The 18338-nt window shown below is 47.2% G+C and overlaps 1 protein-coding gene across 1 annotated transcript; it reads right to left on the bottom strand.

The window, feature by feature from the left end:
- Positions 1–788: 788 nt before the first annotated feature.
- RCC1L (RCC1 like) lies at positions 789–17974 on the bottom strand. Its single transcript, XM_086624724.1, has 11 exons — positions 17678–17974; positions 16724–16853; positions 13681–13809; positions 12757–12823; positions 11583–11634; positions 9142–9226; positions 7970–8151; positions 6430–6514; positions 5201–5374; positions 3789–3874; positions 789–2186 (listed from the first exon to the last, which is right to left on the bottom strand). Exons 1-11 carry the CDS (start codon positions 17972–17974, stop codon positions 2109–2111), a joined length of 1365 nt encoding a protein of 454 aa, XP_086480850.1. The 3' UTR covers positions 789–2108.
- Positions 17975–18338: the final 364 nt, after the last annotated feature.

The raw sequence follows: 18338 nt of genomic DNA, 5'->3' as shown, positions 1-18338 counted from the left end.
TTGCAATTTATTGCACAGCAAGACTGCAACTCAACCAGGGACGACACAGCACTAATCCTCATCCCAGCTCTCCAAGAGGCTCAGCCCCAGGCAGCACTTGTGAAGGAGAGCAGCTAAAAGCCTGCAGCCCTCCTCAGACTGCACCAGCCACGCAGGGCATCGTTTGAAACCCGCTTCCTACCATCGATTGTTGTATTTGTGTTCGACGCCTTAACAAGGTTCCGCACGTTAAAAGGGCACAGCTACACCCACGGGGCCAAGACACGTGCGGGCAGCTCAAGCTGCCCCAGTGGCATGCAGAAGAAGGTGGAAATTAACTTCATGGGAATTCACAGCGGTGAGGTCGGCCACAACTTCACGGTACCTTTCTGCTTGTTCTGCCACACCCCACCACAGCAATACCAGTTACCCAGTAAGGTTCATAACCACTACATTTCTCTTTATTTCTGTGTAACTTTGTTTCACTGTTCCTATATTTTATGCAAAGCCTTTCAAGACTTATTTCATCTAGACAGCATTTACCCCTGAGTTTTGGTAAGCACACAAGAGATTTGATACAGAATTTCAGCTAACGGAGCCAAAATGTGGTATGTGGCAGGCCCTTGGACTGCGGATACGGTGCCTGCCTACAACGGTGTCAGTCCTGCCGGGCAGAGGTGTCTCAGCTGACAGAAGAGGTTTCCTGTCACATCACTGTGAACCGAAAGGCTCAAGTTTAAATGCACAGTGTGAGACAGAGCAGCTCGTGTGTGAAGTCAAGCTCAAGAATGTTCCCACTGCTACCGATAAAGACTTTATAATCACTTTATTAAAAACATATTAGCTTGGATTTTGCCAAAATAATTTACACAGTACAAGTATCCCACACAAAGAGAAGTGATACAGCTCTGCCTGATGTTTGGAGTATTTCACAAGAGAGTTTCCCACACTTCAGTGCTGGATTTGGTACATGCCTGCTGCAGGTACATACAGCTATTGCATCCCATCTCAGCAGCTTGCTATGCCCTTAACTGGACTCACCACAACTTCTCTGCTAAGAAGGTACCAAGAAACAAGGCTCTGCTGCTTGCCCATTAAGACTCCTTTCCCTGCTGGGCACTACCAAAAAGCCTGGCTAATTTAAAAGGGCCCTTTGGAACAGAGCCACCTGAAGACAGAGGGCAGGGACTCCCAAAAAAAAATCAGAGGCAGTGGTTTGTGACCAGCACATGAAGATGGAAGTACATGATGAGCAGTGAATGCTGCTCATGTCCACTGCTTGAGCACCGACCCTGCAGGAAGCTCAGAGGGAGCTTTGTTTCCAGCCTACCTCCATAAATAAGCGGGATTTGGCTCCTGCCACGATCTCTCTGTCCCTCCACAGCAAAGGCAGTGTAGACAGCCTACGATTTGTCTTTCCGCGCTGTCTTACGTTTAACAGTACTTTCCCTCTGCAAACAAGTTCTCATTCTTCCAGTTTAACGAACACGTTCAGTCTTCAGAGTCCACACGGAGAGCCTGCCACAGCCTGGGCTACCAGCAACCACTGCCCCCAGGCCACCAGCTGCGCGCCCAGCTCCCACACGGAACAGCAGCCTGGGCAGAGGCTGGCAGTGGACGCCAAGACTGCACTTCAGCCAGCGTAACTTTTCTTTCACATAAAAAATAGTTATAAAAAAACCCCAAACAAACCACTTTTCCCTTGAGAAATAGTTTGGCTCAGCCCAACAATGACAGTCTGGAGCTGGTGACAGGGAAGGCATCCATAAATCAACATCCTGTGCTACAGATTTCATCTTGTGCCAGCCTTTTTTGAGGGAGATGCTCTTCATCCTTACACACAGAGGACTCAGCAGCTGTGAGCTCGGCCTCAGACTCTTTGGGAGCTCACCATGAACCAGCCAGAGCACTCCCTGCGTTTCCACTCCCCTCAGGGAACATACATCCTTTCTGCAGCCAGGCTGGATCATTTCAACGATGCGAAGATGACAATGCACCCAGGCACTGCTGCGGCTGGCTGTCTCACAGTCGCTTCTTGCTTGGCTTCACAGAACGAGTCTTCCTTTCCAAGAAGCTTGTGACCAAGTCCCCCCATCTTCTTAGCACAGCGGTGAGGCCCAGTGATACCACTAGGTAAAAGACTTCACCATGCTTACCATATGATCAACTCCACACGCAACATCCACCACCTCACCGGGTACAGTCACCTGGATCAGACACACAAGAGTGGATTATTTCTCAAGCTCGTACTTTGCACATGGTAGTTCCTACTTCTCATCCTCCTCCTGCTCAACATGCCAGTTGGTTTCACAGGGACTGGTAACTGTGAAAGTGCCATCTTGGAAATCCAGAGAAAGCGAGATTCAGCACCAGACATGCTCGTGCATCGAGCTGCGAAATACCCTCTCCTTTCACAGGAGCATGTAAACCCTTGGAAGGGCAGAGAGAGCTCTCACTAGCAGACAGCGAGGAGACTGTAGCCTCAGCCCATCTGTTCATCAGCAGAAACACCACGACGGAGCAGACAGCAGGAAGAGAATCTGCCCAAGCACAAGGATTTACCTCTTCTCTCATCAGCAAGGACTAGAACAAGGTGAAAACTCAACTCAGCCTACGGCAGTTTTTGCTTTGATGCTAAGCAGACCCCGCTCACTCACTAGTGCAGTTACAGCTCTTCCACTTAAAACTGACTTCAAACTCCAGGAAAGCAGAGGCTACAAATACAAGTTTTTCCTCAGAGCTAAGGGAGAGGGAGATGGCTAGTGCTAGGGAAGGAGGTTACAGACAATACCCTGGTAACTGTCCTTGTTTTGGTACATTGCCATAGTACTGTCAGACAGGAGTTGGCTGTTTCAGGGAGCATAACCCTCTGTGTCCACACTTAGGGAAATCTGGACCTGTCACACTTGGCAAATTTAGAGACTCTACTCAGCCACAGCAGTGTGATTTTAGGCAAACGCTCCAGAATTGGTCTTTTTTTGTTCATTTTTAAAAGGAAGAGAAAGCATGCTAAGGAAACACATCCACTGCAAGTTCAGACACACGGAAAGGGACTCCAGGGTGGTCCAGCTGATTGCCTCCCTCCTCTCCTACTTGGCCTTCATGGGAACTGGGAACATCTGTTAGGCTGAGTGCTCAACTCCAGAGCCAAAGACTCTTCTACACCCACAGAGTCTGGCTCTCAGAACCATTTGAGAGAAGGGAGCGGAACTGGAAGAGTTATGAAAACAGGTCAGAGGCTAAGGATCTCCTACTGCAACTACACAGGCAGTCCAGTGACCCACCACCACAGCTGCTTGACTTGGAAGAGGAGCTGGGGAAGGCAGCCCACTGCTGTGTGGACCTGCTGCCACCATACTCTGACCACCATAACCATTCACCTGATTTAGATGTATAAAACAAGTCTTCTGGGTCACAGATGACTAATACTGGTGGTTTTCTTTGCAGCAGATACAAAAATGAAGCGCAGGTTAGAAGGGGAAGGAAGAGGCAGTAAGGGGTAACAGGTAGAAGACTGTGGTTAGAAAGAAGATTCTAACTATTCAGAAGTGATGGCACAGCACGAATTTTTGCTTTTGGATCTGAAATCTATACTGAAATAGTAGAACCATAAGACTCAAAAAATTTACTGAATATCTCCATCCCTAAGCAAGCTAGGCAAGGATCTCTGGAAAACAAAGCAGTTCTACAGTCATCTTAGGCTTCCACTTCTTACAAAATTACTCACAAAACTATGCATGTTTCTTGCCCACAGGATAACAAAAATTAGCTAAAGAATATACTCCTGACCTTAATACTACCATCCTTACCCTCCATGGGAAATACTGGTCTTCCTTTCTTCCAGTTCCCAGGCACCCTCTTAGATTCTTGCCCCATACAAACAGTTCTCCTCTGTCTATACAGGAAAAAAAAAGACAAAAAAAAGAATAAAAAAATAGGGCAGAGCCATTAAAAGGAAGAATTCTATTTGTGATGCTGGCAAGTGTGGCTACAGCGCTTCTGGGAGTAGAAATGGTTATATATGCAGTGCAAAAGCCATCGAGTGTAGTTCCAAGTACAATAAATGTACTTGTGCTTGGGGAAAGTGATGCCTAATGAGCAGGACAAGCAGCAAGTTCTGGGCACAAGTGTTTGCTTCCCTGCCTTACAGCTCTCGCTTTGGAATTTTATTTGGAGAAAGAGTGCAGTAGAAGAGATTTCAGGGAATCATTTGTGGTGAAGTGAACCATTTGTGCTGGAAGTCAGACAACCACAGCTGACCCACATCAGCTATCAGCACAGCAAACAGGGTAAGCAAGGCAGTGAAATCTGGCCCAAGCCATCACCTGGGGACTGGTTATTCAGCTGCCTGCCAGAAGTGACCTTCTACTGACAACTGGGGAAAAAGAAAAAAAACTTATGTTCAACAGAGCTGGATAGTTTTAAGCTCCCAGCAAAATATGTAGATCTCAGAAGGGTTTAAACCAGTCCCATAGCGGAGACATAGACATAAGTACAATTTAATTGGAATGCAGTTTCTAACACTTCCTGAATACCAGGAGGAAACCAGTTACAAGCACCCTGTAACCTGACTGATAGTGTCATGCATGCCACCTCCCCAGAAAGGACCAAGCATGTCGGCACCTGGCACTTTTCACTAGTAAACTATTACTTTCGCTACCGAGTACGTGTGTTTTCTGTGCTGCTGCCCTCTGCTGCCCGTTTTTAAATGACTTTCAAATTCAAAACCTCCTTTAAAGGCTGGTATCAAGTACAGGGCGTACATACCAGAGCATCATACCCATTGCACCTTAAATGTGTAGGTCTTCCCACTTCAGATTGCTAACTCAATTGGTAAGAAGAGCCAAGAAACCCTGACATCCAGCTCCAATTTACACTCAGTTTTAGTTTGTCCGTTTATCACATAAATTCCTGCTGCTTCTAAAGTGCAACTGGCTGCTTATTCTATATGAGGAACTGAAAAAAACTTCCCAGCTTTCCTGCTCAAGATAAATTCTTTGTTTGCTTTAGAGGAATAATACTTTCTTAATTAAAGCGTACATTAGCACAGTACCTGTATGTTAGAAACCATGCTGACATCTGTAAACACGCTACTCGCCCCTCCTGTTGCATTCCAGTGTGCTTTAAGCTTAAAGAAAGATGGGCCCTTTTTTTTTTTTCTTTTTAACTGCCAGTAAAACGGCAATGTGAATTCCCCATGCCAGCAGGACTAGAAACTTACTTGTAAGTGCCGCAAACTGGCTGAGTCCACAGCGAACGTGAGCAACACGGATGTCCGGGTTGAAGTCTGACCAGCCAAAAAGGCTGGGTGGGATCATCTCCGGCACTGCTGTCTCTATTAGGTTTGGTCCTTTCCCAAGAATTCCATATCCCCAGACAAAAACATTTCCTTCTTCTGCATTACAATAAGAACACATTCCGTAAGAAAGTCTGTGCTTGTGAAATTCATGCCACGATCAAGAGTTAGTCAGATCCAAAGGGACATTTTCCTTTCTCCCAGAGTAGTCCAGCATCTTTTGATTATTCAAAAGTAGCAAACAACACGTTACCATTCGAACGCCTTAATTCCCTCCTAAGCTGTGCAATGAGATCAAGCTTCACAGGCAAAACTTTCATGGGGAAAACATGCCAGCACAGTGTGGGCTGGATAAAATACTTCAGCTTACTGACCGATGGGACAGAGGTTGAATGTTTTATTATCACGGCTTTTTCCTTTGAGGCATGGCCAAACTAGTGGTAGGCTAGTCGCTCTGTCTGGCACTCTGCCTTAAGCTGGATGCCTGGGAAAGGCAGCAGTTGGACAGCATAAGACAGAAGAAGTTGCTGCATCTGCTCACTCTGCTCCCTTCATGCTAGAAGCTCAAATGTCTTGTCATCACAGCAACCGCAACATATAGATGAATGTCTTCCTTGAGATTATCCTTCATAAAAGTAGCACAATACTTTCCCTTACTCCTCTATTCCATGACTTTCCAGCTGTGGTTCCCTGGCCACTGGAAATCCAAAGCAGCATTCACTAAGAAGTCTGCTGCAGAGTTTCACTGTTCTCAGAACTCTCTACTTTCCATCCTAGCTTATCAAGATTTATCTACATGTCAGGTTTATACTGAGTCTGAAGGGCTCATCTTTCTCTGAAGTGTTGCCCTGCTTCCTCCCTATATCATCTTCATTATCATCCACAGATGGCCCGTGCAGTCAGCAAACAAGCCATCAGAACAGCAAGCAGCCACCATGCTCTTGTCCCAGTTTGTGTAAGTGCTCCCAACAGCACATACTGGAAGCAATGCTCTGTGGCTAGTGAAAATAACTAGTACATTTTTAACTCGCACGTTTCTCAGTCCCCAGCCTTCCTCACAAGAGTTATGTTTCCAGGATGCTTGCTCTGTGATGTTACAACCCACCCACTGCATGGCTTTGCACTAAAAAGGACGATTGTAAAAGCACACTCACCTGTTAGTGCAACATTGCCAGTCCCTCCACACGCAGCCTCCTTTATCTTCCCAATCTTGAATGGCAAATGTCTGGGAACATTCACCTGTACGAGGTTGCAAGAGCATCACTGGAGACAAGGTAATAAACTGCAAACTAGTCACACATTTTTAACTTGTTCTCTGGTTCTGGTTGGAGCTTACGTACACTGAACTCCTGATACAGACAACCTCGATCGACTGAATAATGGAAGGAATGCAAGTCCCAAGATCAAAAAAAACAACATGAAATTCGTTAAGGCTGAGAGTGCAGACAAAGGGAAAAACTGGAAAGCTTTACCCACTGGAAAGCTTACATGCATGGCGACGAAGCTGGGAATGCTTAAAGTCTGCTTGTATTCCTGGCTCTACGTCAGACACAATGGGAAAGTCAATTGGTGAGCACATTTGGAAGTTTTCACAATGGACAAAATCACTAAAATTTGGTCTGTGGGGGCATTTTTCAACATACTAGAGAAAAATCCCCCTAAGAAAACCACTCTTATTTGGTAAAGTTTAATACAACAGAAACCTACATGGCTTGACACGTGTAAACAGCGATCTCGGATTTCACAGATAATATCCCGCTCTGCTATTCCACAATTTGGACTTTATCCTGCTTTGGCAAACATGCTGTTCATCCGTTTCAGACCCCTCCGACCTCCACCGAGCACCCAGCCAGGAAACTACTACACTGCTTAAGCTGGGCATTGTCTTCAGGCCCTGCAGGTCTCAGTAATCAGCCCTACATTAAGGATACCCCAGGAGAGGCACGGGAAACCAAGGCGTGTATTTTACTGAAGCCATACTAATGGAATTGTCTGCTCTTGGCCTTCTGCCGAGAATAGTTTGTGTATTAATTAACTCCCTGACTCCATTTCCTACACTAACCTCAAGAGGAGACCATCTGGCCAGTCACCTCAGTACTACAACGCTCAGTGTCAAGTCAGCACTGTATTTTTGCCCCACGTAAGTTGGCTCCAAAAAACGTTTTATCTTTGAGACACTGATTTGTTTAGGACTCATCTATAAATCTATTAAGATTGTTCACGACAAGTTCACCAACATACAAGTTGATTGGAAGAGACTTCCAAGGGTCACCTGGACCAACACCGTTCTCAAAGTAGGACCACTCGGAATTCCATATTAGCCAGTCAAAAGACTAATTCCTGTCCTGAAACCAGCACAAGCACTCGAGCTGGATCTCAATTTGGTGCGAAATTCATGGGATGGGGAAAGGAGACGACAGGGTGTAGTCTTCCTTTATAACCAACTAAAACTGGGGTGAGGCAACACAATCCTTGGCCTACCAACAGCTGAGAAACATACTGCCCCAAAGCTATACAAACACTTCAGACAGATTTGTTTTGTAACCACAGGTAAGACCAGCCTGCTAGTGGTGTTCCCTTATATTGATTTATACTGCTGTCAAACGAACCCTGAGCAGGTGGACGAGTGTCATTTTTAACTCGATGCGCAGCAGCTGAACGCACATGTAAAAACACTCCCCCGGACCAACTGACCTGTGTGGTTTCTGTGACAGATGCCAACTGCAAGTATTCTGAATTTCCCCAACCAAAGATGTCTCCTTCATCTGAAACAGCCAGACAACAGTCCCCATAGGAAGAGATCTGGATAATGTTTACTCCAGCAATGTCACCACGTAGCTTAGTAGGAACACTGGTGATGTTGTAGTGTCCAAGACCTGAAAGGAAAAAAATACAGAGATGATAAAGAATTTTTTCCAGACACACTTTCCATGCCTACATAGGACCATACTGTCATGTCATAACCCAATCATCCTCCCTCCAAAAGAAATCTTTCTGTCCATCTCTCTTAACTACCAGCTTCAATGGACAAGCAGCCACAAACACCAGGCCAAAGCTGCCTCTCTAGAGCACAAAATAACTATAAACCATCACACCTGGAAAAGAGTCTAGGCCCTCATCTCTCTTGTCTGCATGGACCAAAGTGTTTGAGAGAGCAGCAACCAAGGTGAGCAGCTATCCTGACAGAGGTGTGAAGTTTCACAGACCAGCTGCGTCCTGTCTTCTGCAAGGAGAGCCCTGAGAGGCAGCACACTGCAACCAGCTTAGACAACAGCAGGCAAAGCAGCAGAAGAGGCTGGGAAGCAAACACGTCCCATGACAAACAGATGCCTGGACAAGAGGCCAGAACGTCAATGACAAACCAGACGGGCTACAGTATGTCCGCAGGAGAGAACCATGGGCAGAACCCAGCTTCAGGAGCAGCAGGACTAAACAGTAGGAAGGACTAGAAGTCCTCCGACAGCAGAAGCCACCAGAAAAAGGGCCTGGCCGAAGACTGCAGTAGATGCCAAAGGTCTCTGTCAGCTCTAAAGCAGCAAGAGGCAAAACACACCCTGAAATGAGAATCAGGAAGGCAAAGCCTGCACAGAACTGAGAAGCTAACCTTCCCATGCCACCTCCACATCCCTTCACAACATTCAAACTGTAGAGACACTCTCCTCAGACTGCATGCTTGGATTGCCAGTGTGGATTAGAGCTCCTCTAAAAGTGAACTGGTGTGTCACAGTTTGGTTACACAAGAGTACTGAGAACATCTGCACACAGCTGGAGACATATCAGCCCCAAACATACCTCACGAGCTCTGAATTAGGACAGGTTGCTGTATTCATCAATTCACTGAACTGTAAGCCGAGCTGAGCTCCTACCTGTTTGTCCATCAGCTCCCCATCCACATGCATAGACTGCACCGTTCTTGGTTCTAAACAGACTGTGGTCCTGTCCACACACAACCTGCACACAAACAAGAAGTCAGAGGTGGTCAGGAGAGGCCACGTGTTCAGAATCGATTTAACAAAGCATTACTGGCAGACAAATGGAGCAACAAACCTCTACCATGCCCATCTGCTCAGATTTTGACCTTCTTCTCCAGATCAAATGGCTCTACAGCCAGGGAAGGTTAACAACAGCACAGTGCAGCACAGAAAGCAGATTTTTTTTTTTTGTGGAAAGTGATGTTGCAGTTGATTTGTTCTGATTTTTGTTCCAAAACAAGGCCTAGTTAACAGAAAGCACAATTCAGCAGCACAACACAATAAACCAGCACAGAGTAAATAAGAGATCTCCCTTCCCAGAGTGCTACCACATGGCTCTCTCCATGCCAGCTACAAACTGCTACTGATCCCTTGCCATGGAAGAGCTCTAGGAACACATCTGTTCTCAAACTGACACTTATGTTGAACTAGCAATCGTGTCTGCCACAGGCTTGGCATGAATTAAAGCCAAGATCTTCAAAAGCAGGCATCAGAAGTTAGCCAAAGATTAAAGGGATCCGCAAGTTAAAGAGACTGACAACCAAGAATATTAAGCACATAACTGCTGTCAGCAAAGTACAAACAGGTGCCGATTATTCTACACATGGAAAAAAATAAAATCATCAAAAAATGCAAACAGCAGTTTACAAGCCTAATTCAAGACATCACTAGGATGTTTCGTGTACCATGGCACACTCATGTCACGCGGACCCAAACGAACAGCCCTTGCTCTCCAGGATGCTGCATGCAACAGGAGCAATGTTTGCCCAGAGTGCTGCTACAGCGGCACAGACATACCAGAGAACCGCTCCTGTGCCTGGAAATACTGCAGCTGTGTGCAGGCTGAGTGGCATTTATCCTGCTCTGCACTCCCTTGGTCTCCTAGAAACCTGCCCTAGGGAAACGCTGGCTAGTCTAAGTGGATGGTCTCACAGCTCCCTTTTGAAACGGGGAATGTAAAACTCAAACTAAAGCAGTTCAAGGGATATAGAAGTGCCAAAGGGGAGCAAAAGCAAGAAACCAGGACAGGAAGAGACGAGGCATCAGAACGACTGCCCAGCTGTGCAGATGTTACCTAGAAGTCGAGAAAGCGAACACTGCACTGGCATTCCCATCAAATCCTTCAGTAAGTGCAAACCCTGCATTGCCAATTGCAACTGTTCTGCAGAGCCGTGTAGCAAAATGCCACCTGGCGCTTTGTGTAAGCAACCGTAACGTGGATCGCCTCGTCATTTCGGAGAGCTTCAGCTGAATGATTTGCATACTGATTTTTTTTTTAATTTTTTTTTCATTACAGAATCACAGACTGGTTGAGGTTGGAAGGGACCTCTGAAGGTCATCTGGTCCAACTCCCCTACTCAAGCAGGGCCATCTACAGCAGGTTGTCCAGGACCATGTCTAGATGGCTTTTGGATATCTCCAAGCAGGGAGACTCCACAACCTCTCTGGGCAATCTGTGCAGGTGCTCAGTCACAGTAAAAAAGGGTTTCCTGATGTTCAGAGGGAACTCTCCCATGTTTCAGCTGTACCCATGGCCTCTTGTTCTGTCCCTGGGCCCCGCTGAGAAGAGTCTGGCTTCATTCTCTTTGCGTTTTCCCTCCAGGTATTTACATACATTGCTAAGACACAAGCTCCAGCCTTCTCATTTCCAGGCTTAACAGTGTCAGCTCTCTTAGCATTCAGGAGAGATGCTCCAGTCCCTTCATCACCTTAATGGTCATTTATTGGACTCTCTCCAGTATGTCCATGTCTCTCTTGTACTGGGGAGCCCAGACATAGACGTAATACTCTGAGCGTGGCCTCACCAGTGCTGAGTAGAAGGGAAGGACCACCTCTCATGACCTGCTGGCAACACTCCTCTTAATGCAGCCCAGAACACCATTTGCCTTCTCTACAGCACGGGCACACTGCTGGCTCAGTCAATCTGGTGTCCACCAGGACCCTCAGAGCATTTTCTGCAGAGCTGCTTCCCAGCTGGTTGGCCCCCAGCACGTAGTGGGGTCTGGGGCTGTTCATCCCCAGGTGCAGGACTTTGCCCTTCCCCCCGGTGAGCTTCATGAGGTTCCTGTCAGCCCATTTCTCCATCCTGTCAAGGTGTGTCTGGCTGGCAGCACCAGCCACTCCTCCCAGTTTTATGTCATCTGCAAACTTGCTGCCTCCTAATTCAGATCATCAGTGAAGACCCATCAGGATCAGAGCCAGTACTGATCTGTAGGATACACCACTAGTTACTGGCATTCAACCAGTCTTCATGCCACTGATTACCACCCTCTGGGCTTGGCTATTCAGCCAGTTTTCAATCCACCTTCAGAATTCGATTCATAAGGTCCTCTTACCTGGACAACTCTGCTGTCAAACTCCTTCAGCTGATGAATCAGATGGCTTTCACTGGACATCAAACCACCACCGAGAAGAGAAAAGGCAACATGGAGGATGTCAGGGGACTGCACGTGAAAAACGTGAAGGCAGACCTGCCTCTACTGAAAGCCACTTTGCTATTACAAGAAGAGAGATTTTTCACATATGCTCTTACATAGTCAGAGCACAGACCCACTGTAAAATTACTGTGCAATGAAGGAAAGTCATTGTGCATTCTTTATTTAAGAAGTTAAGAACTGACACTTTTTCGATATAACATCTCATGGGAATTGGGAGTGGGAGCAGTCCTCAAACACAGTCCCTAGTCTGGAACGAGCACAGCCACTAGATAATACTGCAGCACCTATATAAACACTGCACTTGCTAGGAATTAACCAGCCAAATCCCAGAGCACAGTGTAGTGTTAACATCCATTTCTTTCTTTCACAAAAACAGGAATTCTGAACAATCCAATGACTAACTTCCAGCATCATGGTGGAAAAAAGGCAGACTAAATTACAGCTTTTTTCTTAAACTCTACAGGCCAAATCTTGTGGATCCCAGAGAGCGGAATCAGCAAGATCTCCTCTAGGCCAAGCCAAGGAATCAGTAACTTTCAACATATTCCCACTATCCACGTACATCACTACTATCTTACGCAGCGTTTTGAGAAGATGCTTTGGTGTGGCCCACAAAAAGCCCGTAAAGGAAAAGCACTACAGATTCAAAGGCAGTCACAGCAAAGAGATGCGGCAAAAGGATGCCTCTCATCACTAAAGGACGTTTCTAACACCCTCAGAAGCAGCACTTGCACTCTGAGATGCTGAAGGGAGAAGAAGTGACTACTAACACCCACTACCTCGACTACTAACACCCATTACCTCAGGATGGGTTTTCTCACTACGCCCTGTGAAAACTGACATCCTTCTGTCTTTTGTGACTGTGGTCAGAAGAGGGCTCGTGCCCCAAATGGGTTTAAAGCCGGGCTGTTTATACGACGTCTGCAGCATAAAACCCTGTTCTCAGACTCCTTAATCTTAAACGAGATCCTTATACTACCAGATTTTTCCCACCTCTAAGATTTTCTGTAGGGTTCTTTTCATGCAATTATGTTTTCAACGTTAAGGAAGTTGAGGATCTTTGGATTCTCACCTGTAAGTTTCATCTTCAACAACCTTTCGGCCACACTGTCCGTAAGAATTGTTCCCCATAGTGAAAACTGAAAAATAATGACAAAATGCACTAGTTTTATTACTGTCCAATCCTCCAACAGCCTCTTTCGCAGTACACAAAATATTTTCATGCGCTCCTCAGTAGGAAAGGTGGAACACAGTACTGTAAAAATTGGCATAAGCTTTCTTCAAACCAAGTCCACTGAAATTCAAGTGACCAAACCCATTTCAGCCAACAACACGCCAGCGATGCTGTTGCAGGCACAGTGGCGGTACCTGGAGCCCACTGGCTGTTTTTCAGTAATTGCCTACTTCATCCTGCCGTTGCCAAGGAGACTCAGAAATAGATCAGTGCTCCCGCAGGAGCGTTCCATCAACCAGCCAACCAGCTCACCCACTGATAAGCAGCTCTGCGTCGCTCAGCGCAGCACTGAAGCCGCGGCACCAGAGAATTCCCAGAGACATGGAGAGCCAACTCACACACAGGATCTTCTGTATAAAGGCCTATTAATTAATTGGGGCTTCAAGGGGAAAGTAACACGGAAGTGTTGGCACAGCTATCCAAAACTGAATTCAGAAACACTTCTGACTGAACAAGACAAATAGACTACACTTAAACGAGGCTTGGGACTAGATAAACAAACCATATCTTGTAACACTTGCAGTGAAAAGGCTTTCAACACATTTACAGCTTGAGTCAAGCAGAGCTCAGCACACAGGTATCGGCTCAGGGCTCTCTCTCCAGGAAGCAATCCCAAAAAGGCCAACAGCTACCTGCACCAGTTACAGTGCAGGTAGCCCACCCGGGGTCTAGCTCTAAAGGACAGGAAACAACCTGGAAACCAGAGCTTTTAATGAAAGCATAGTCAGGCGTCCCTTGTGACCACCACGAGCAATACTATACCTCCTTCACTGTCTGTCAGGATCAGGGAATGCGCTCTCCCACAGGACACTTGCAAGACTCGAGTCTGCTGTGGCTTCTCCAGTGGCAATGGAATAGGAGATGGTTCCAAGACATATTCATAGCCCTTAGCTTAAGGAAGAGAGACAAATTTAAAAAGTCAGCAGCTTCCACAAGGCAAATTCATCGTATATTTGCCAATCTGTTGTTCACACACAGACTCTTTTGTGTACCTAACACTATTTTGTTACAAAAGCAGGTACATTTTAGAAAGCCAAGATACTAACCAAAGTAAAAGGCTGACTGGGATTCATCATGGGGAGGAAGAAGTTAAAAGCCACAGGGATGGCCGAAGCCAATAATCACCACCTAATTAAAACTCCACCATCCCTAGAAGCTGAACATTGTTACGGCTCCCGGCGGTCAGAGCTGAGATGAAGGCTTCCGACCACATGTTCAACCACTTTGGTGAATGAGGCTGGATCACTAGAGAGCTTAACACCACACACAAACTAAGTACTCTGTGCAACTGGGGATACTGCAAACGAGGCACAACAGCAGCAATCACAAAAAGACAGCACGAAAGGTGAACAAAAAGACCTCAGGGCTTCAGATTTAAAGAACAGTAGATTAAAGGCCCTTTAAAAAAAAAGGAATGTAAGAAACACTAGCTAGCCTGGCTCCACAGGGGACGAGAGATCTAATGTTTACAAAAGAAAATGACAGGCTGTACTAGAAAAAGAGGATTTAGTAACTTGAAGAATATGTGATTAGTTACAGTCAACTGGGGAAAAAAAAGGAAAAAAAAGAACAGCAAAACACAAATCAGTACTAGGGAAAAGGTTGAGGGGAGATAAAAAGCTTTGACATCAAAGAAAGCCACTGTAACAAGTGAAATCAGACTCCAGAGGACTCAAAGCAGTATTCTGCTCACACACAGCAGTGCTTGAACTAGTTCTCACTATCTTGAATTAAAAAAAAAACTCCTCACACAAAAAAAACACCACAGAAAATCTACACGAACTCTTTTACAGTAAGACACTACTTGATGTGAGGACAGGCATCACAACTGGCTGCCTGCAAACGGTGGGAGCCTGCCCATGCAAGCCGGCAGGAACTGAAAGACAGCGAAGTCTGTAGCTGTCTAAAGAGACGTGGAAGTCACAAAGAAAAAAAAACACACTTTCCCTCTCTCTGGTCCTTCCAGCAGAGCCACACAGCTACTGGGATCTGTGGTAATGAACTCAGCATCATCACTGATAGTAGAAGAGGAGGCTCAGGAGGGACCTTCTCGCTCTCTACAATTACCTGAAAGGGAGTTGTAGGGAGATGGGGGTCGGTCTCTTCTCCCACGTTAGGAATGACAGGACGAGAGGGAATGGCCTCAAGTTACACCAACGGAAATTTAGGTTGGATATCAGGAAAAATTTCTTTCCAGAGAGGGTTGTGAAGTATTGGAACAGGCTGCCCAGGGAGGTGGTGGAGTCCCCATCCCTGGAGGTGTTTAAAAACCGTGTGAATTTGGTGTTGAGCAACGCGATTTAGGGACCCTGACAGTGCAGGGGAATGGTTGGACTCGATGATCCTGAGGGTCTTTTCCAACCAGATGATTCTACGATACCTGAAGGATTCTAGAGATGACGAGGTGGCTAATGCAGGGGAGGGTGAGAGTAAATTATTAGAAGCTTAGCATAGAAACAGATGAAGTTAGAGTATGAAATACAACCAACTAAATGTCAGAGGGTTGCAAATTCCCCTGGAAATGAAGCATCTAGTGTTGGAACTAGCAGGTACCAAAGTAAGTTTGCAAAACTGAGTAAAGAGCAGCACATCCAACGGGAAGCTTGTCTGTGGGAGGTTAAGAGTGGAGCAGCAGCAATCCCACTGATCTGCCCTGCACTAACAGATCTTACCAAACACTGGTCGCTCCCTTACATGGAAGGGCTTGAACTGAATAACTAACCTACCTCTGGATTCTCTGGCAAAAATAACCTGTGGATTATCATCCGATGAAAAACAAGAAACCGAGGAGCCACTCCTGAGACATCAGCACTTGCAGAACGACAAGAGAGTAAGAGCTGAAGCCTTTGACAGCAAGTGGAAGCTCCTTCTGCAGTCCCTTTGTTTTGCAGCTGCTGTCCAAGCACACGCACCTGCTGCGGGCACGCGCTCCTGGAATCTGCGAAGTACGCCAGCAGCAATGCACAACAGCAGCACCACCGGAAACTTCGGCGTTCCGCACAGCAGCTGCAATTTTCTTGCGCTTCTCCACAAAGCTGAATCTTTTGCCCACACCAGATGCACCATACCTTAGTGGACTATGCTTTTATAAAGAGAAAAATTGCTTTCAGGACCGTTGTCCCCAGTTGTTTACAGAGAAATGTTTTCTAACAGTTAGAGACAGCCATTCTGTAAGGGAGGCAAGTTTATGTTTTTCACATCTGTCTTACGTGGAAGGTGGCAATGTTCTGCAAAGAAATCATCATTTTAAATGTGTCTGAGAGCCTGGTATAAGACAGAATGACTGAATAATATGTTTTTGCTTCAAAATGCAGTTTGTTATTAAAATAAAAAAAAAATTACAGTGTCACACAAAATTCCACTGACTGTATGAAAAGATCTCTGTGGGGAAGGAAATCAGTTGACAGATGCAAAGTCAACAGATGTGAGCGAATCATCTGGCCAAAATTGTTTTATTAACCAGGCCACTGCACTGTCTGCTATCAAACTACAGAGTTTCAAAGCAACACCGTAACCAACACACACACACTTCTGCAGAACAAACAGTTAAGATTTGAGTTACAAGCAGGCAAGAACGCAAGTGCGGTGTGTAGAACGGGTGCTTACCTTGACTGATCACAAAGTACACAAAACCATGGCTAAGTTGAAAAAAAACACCTCTTTTTCAAAACAAAAAAAAGGCACAGCCCTGCGCTCTGCATCCAAGCCTCCTGGACATTTTTCATGCCTTCTGCTGCAAAGATTCCCACATCACACGTATCCCGTAGCGCCGCCCTGGGAGCCTCTAAATGACCTCAATCCTTACTTCGATCTCTTCTGCTTCTCTGGAATCCAAGCTGGGAATCCTTGTTCAGCCCCATGCCCCACACTTTGGTGATGTCTGTGGTGGTGGACGACAGCAGCGTGAATCCATAGCCGCAGGCAGCAGAGGATATCTTGGAAGAAAAACAAAGCCCACACCATTCAGTCACAAACTATGGCTTAGAAAAACAGGTTTCCCCCTAAGCTATTTGCTCATCAGCATTCCTCCTTCCTGAGGCCATATCCAAACACAGCCCGAATTCACGGTATGAACGGTTTTTGCAAAAGTTATCAGACAAAATTCTTCAGTAATAAGCACAGTGGTGTAAACACAAGTCCGACACTACTGCCTTCGTTTTCGTGCGCATACATCTTTATTTTCGCATTATTCGGGACCTCTTCGAACACAGCAGAAAGACCTATTTCTCCAGTAGCAGTGATAACTCTACCATCAGGTATCTACTGAACTCCAGTAGCAGTAGACAAACAAAAAAAACTAACACACAGAGCTGTTAGGAGAATAACATTCCCGTGGTTTACTCCTTCTGCCAAAAAATAGCCCAGTACACACGCTCTGACCTTCTACGAACCGGACAGCGCAGCACGGCGTCTGAAACACGCAAACAAAATAACGTGATTTTCGGCACAAGCTTCCAATTTCGCCAAGGTGAAGGCAGGCACGGAAGCGGCCGCACGCGAGCCCTTCTTCTCTGGTCAACAGCGTTCACGCTCCTGGTCTCGCACGGGTCTGACACGCAAAATAAACCGAAATATTCCAAACCGCACGGTACCGCAGTGACGTAAAAACCATCGCGGCGCGAATCACTACGCCAGCACCAAAACCGACCCGCGGCGAAGCCCGCCGCGTTATTTAGTGCCTTCCGGAGCGAGAGGAGACCCCGCCGGCGCGCCGGTGCCGGAGGCGCTGTCGCTCCCCTGTCGCGATACCACGGCCCACCTTCTCCTCCGTTTCCAGCCGGTAGGGCGTGAGCTGGACCCGCCGCGGCTTCTTCCAGCCCGCGTCCGGCTTCACGAAGCTGGGGACGCCCAGGGCGCCCGAGTAGCTGAAGCCCCACACGAAGACGCGGTCCTTCCGCTTGGCCGCCCGCCCCACGTACTGGAAGAGCGGGGCGGCCTCCTCGGCCTCCCTCAGCTGGCGGGCGCTCCGCGGGCCCGCCGGCCTGGCCAGGCCCCTGCGGAGGGCGGCGGGCGGCCGCGGCGCTCGGCTCAGCGGTCGCCACACGGCGGCCGCCATGGCGCCCACCCCCGGCCGCCACTGTGCGCATGCGCACGGCCGCCGCGCCGCCATCACGTGCTGGTCGGCACGCGCCGGCGCGGACTCGCGGCGTTCTGGTCTTAAAGGGGTTATGGCGCCCTGCGCGCACGGTGGGGCCCACCTGCCCAGACCCAGTCCCAGAGACAGACCCAGACCCCATCCCAAACCCAGACGCCATCCCAAACCCAGACGCCATCCCAAACCCAGACCCGGACCCAAACACAAACGCAGAGCCCATCCCAAACCCAGACCCAGACCCAGCCTACACCCAGACCCAGAGACAGACTCAGACCCAGACCCAAATCCAAATCCAAACCCAGACCCCATTCCAAACCCAGACCTG

This window comes from Tauraco erythrolophus, chromosome 21 (assembly GCF_009769465.1).
Source record: "Tauraco erythrolophus isolate bTauEry1 chromosome 21, bTauEry1.pri, whole genome shotgun sequence".
Lineage (NCBI taxonomy): Eukaryota > Metazoa > Chordata > Aves > Musophagiformes > Musophagidae > Tauraco > Tauraco erythrolophus.
This window is presented reverse-complemented; position numbering and strand designations above follow the sequence as displayed.

What these genes read in the sequence shown, in the direction of transcription:
- RCC1L (XM_086624724.1), bottom strand. Translation starts at nt 17,974, where the DNA reads ATGGCGGCCGCCGTGTGGCGACCGCTGAGCCGAGCGCCGCGGCCGCCC. An exon ending in GGGAGCTGATGGACAAACAG is followed by an intron (nt 8,152 to 9,141) that starts GTAGGAGCTCAG and finishes TTTTCCTTTCAG; the next exon opens with GTCTTGGACACTACAACATC. An exon ending in CTGTCACAGAAACCACACAG is followed by an intron (nt 6,515 to 7,969) that starts GTCAGTTGGTCC and finishes AACCTCGTACAG; the next exon opens with GTGAATGTTCCCAGACATTT.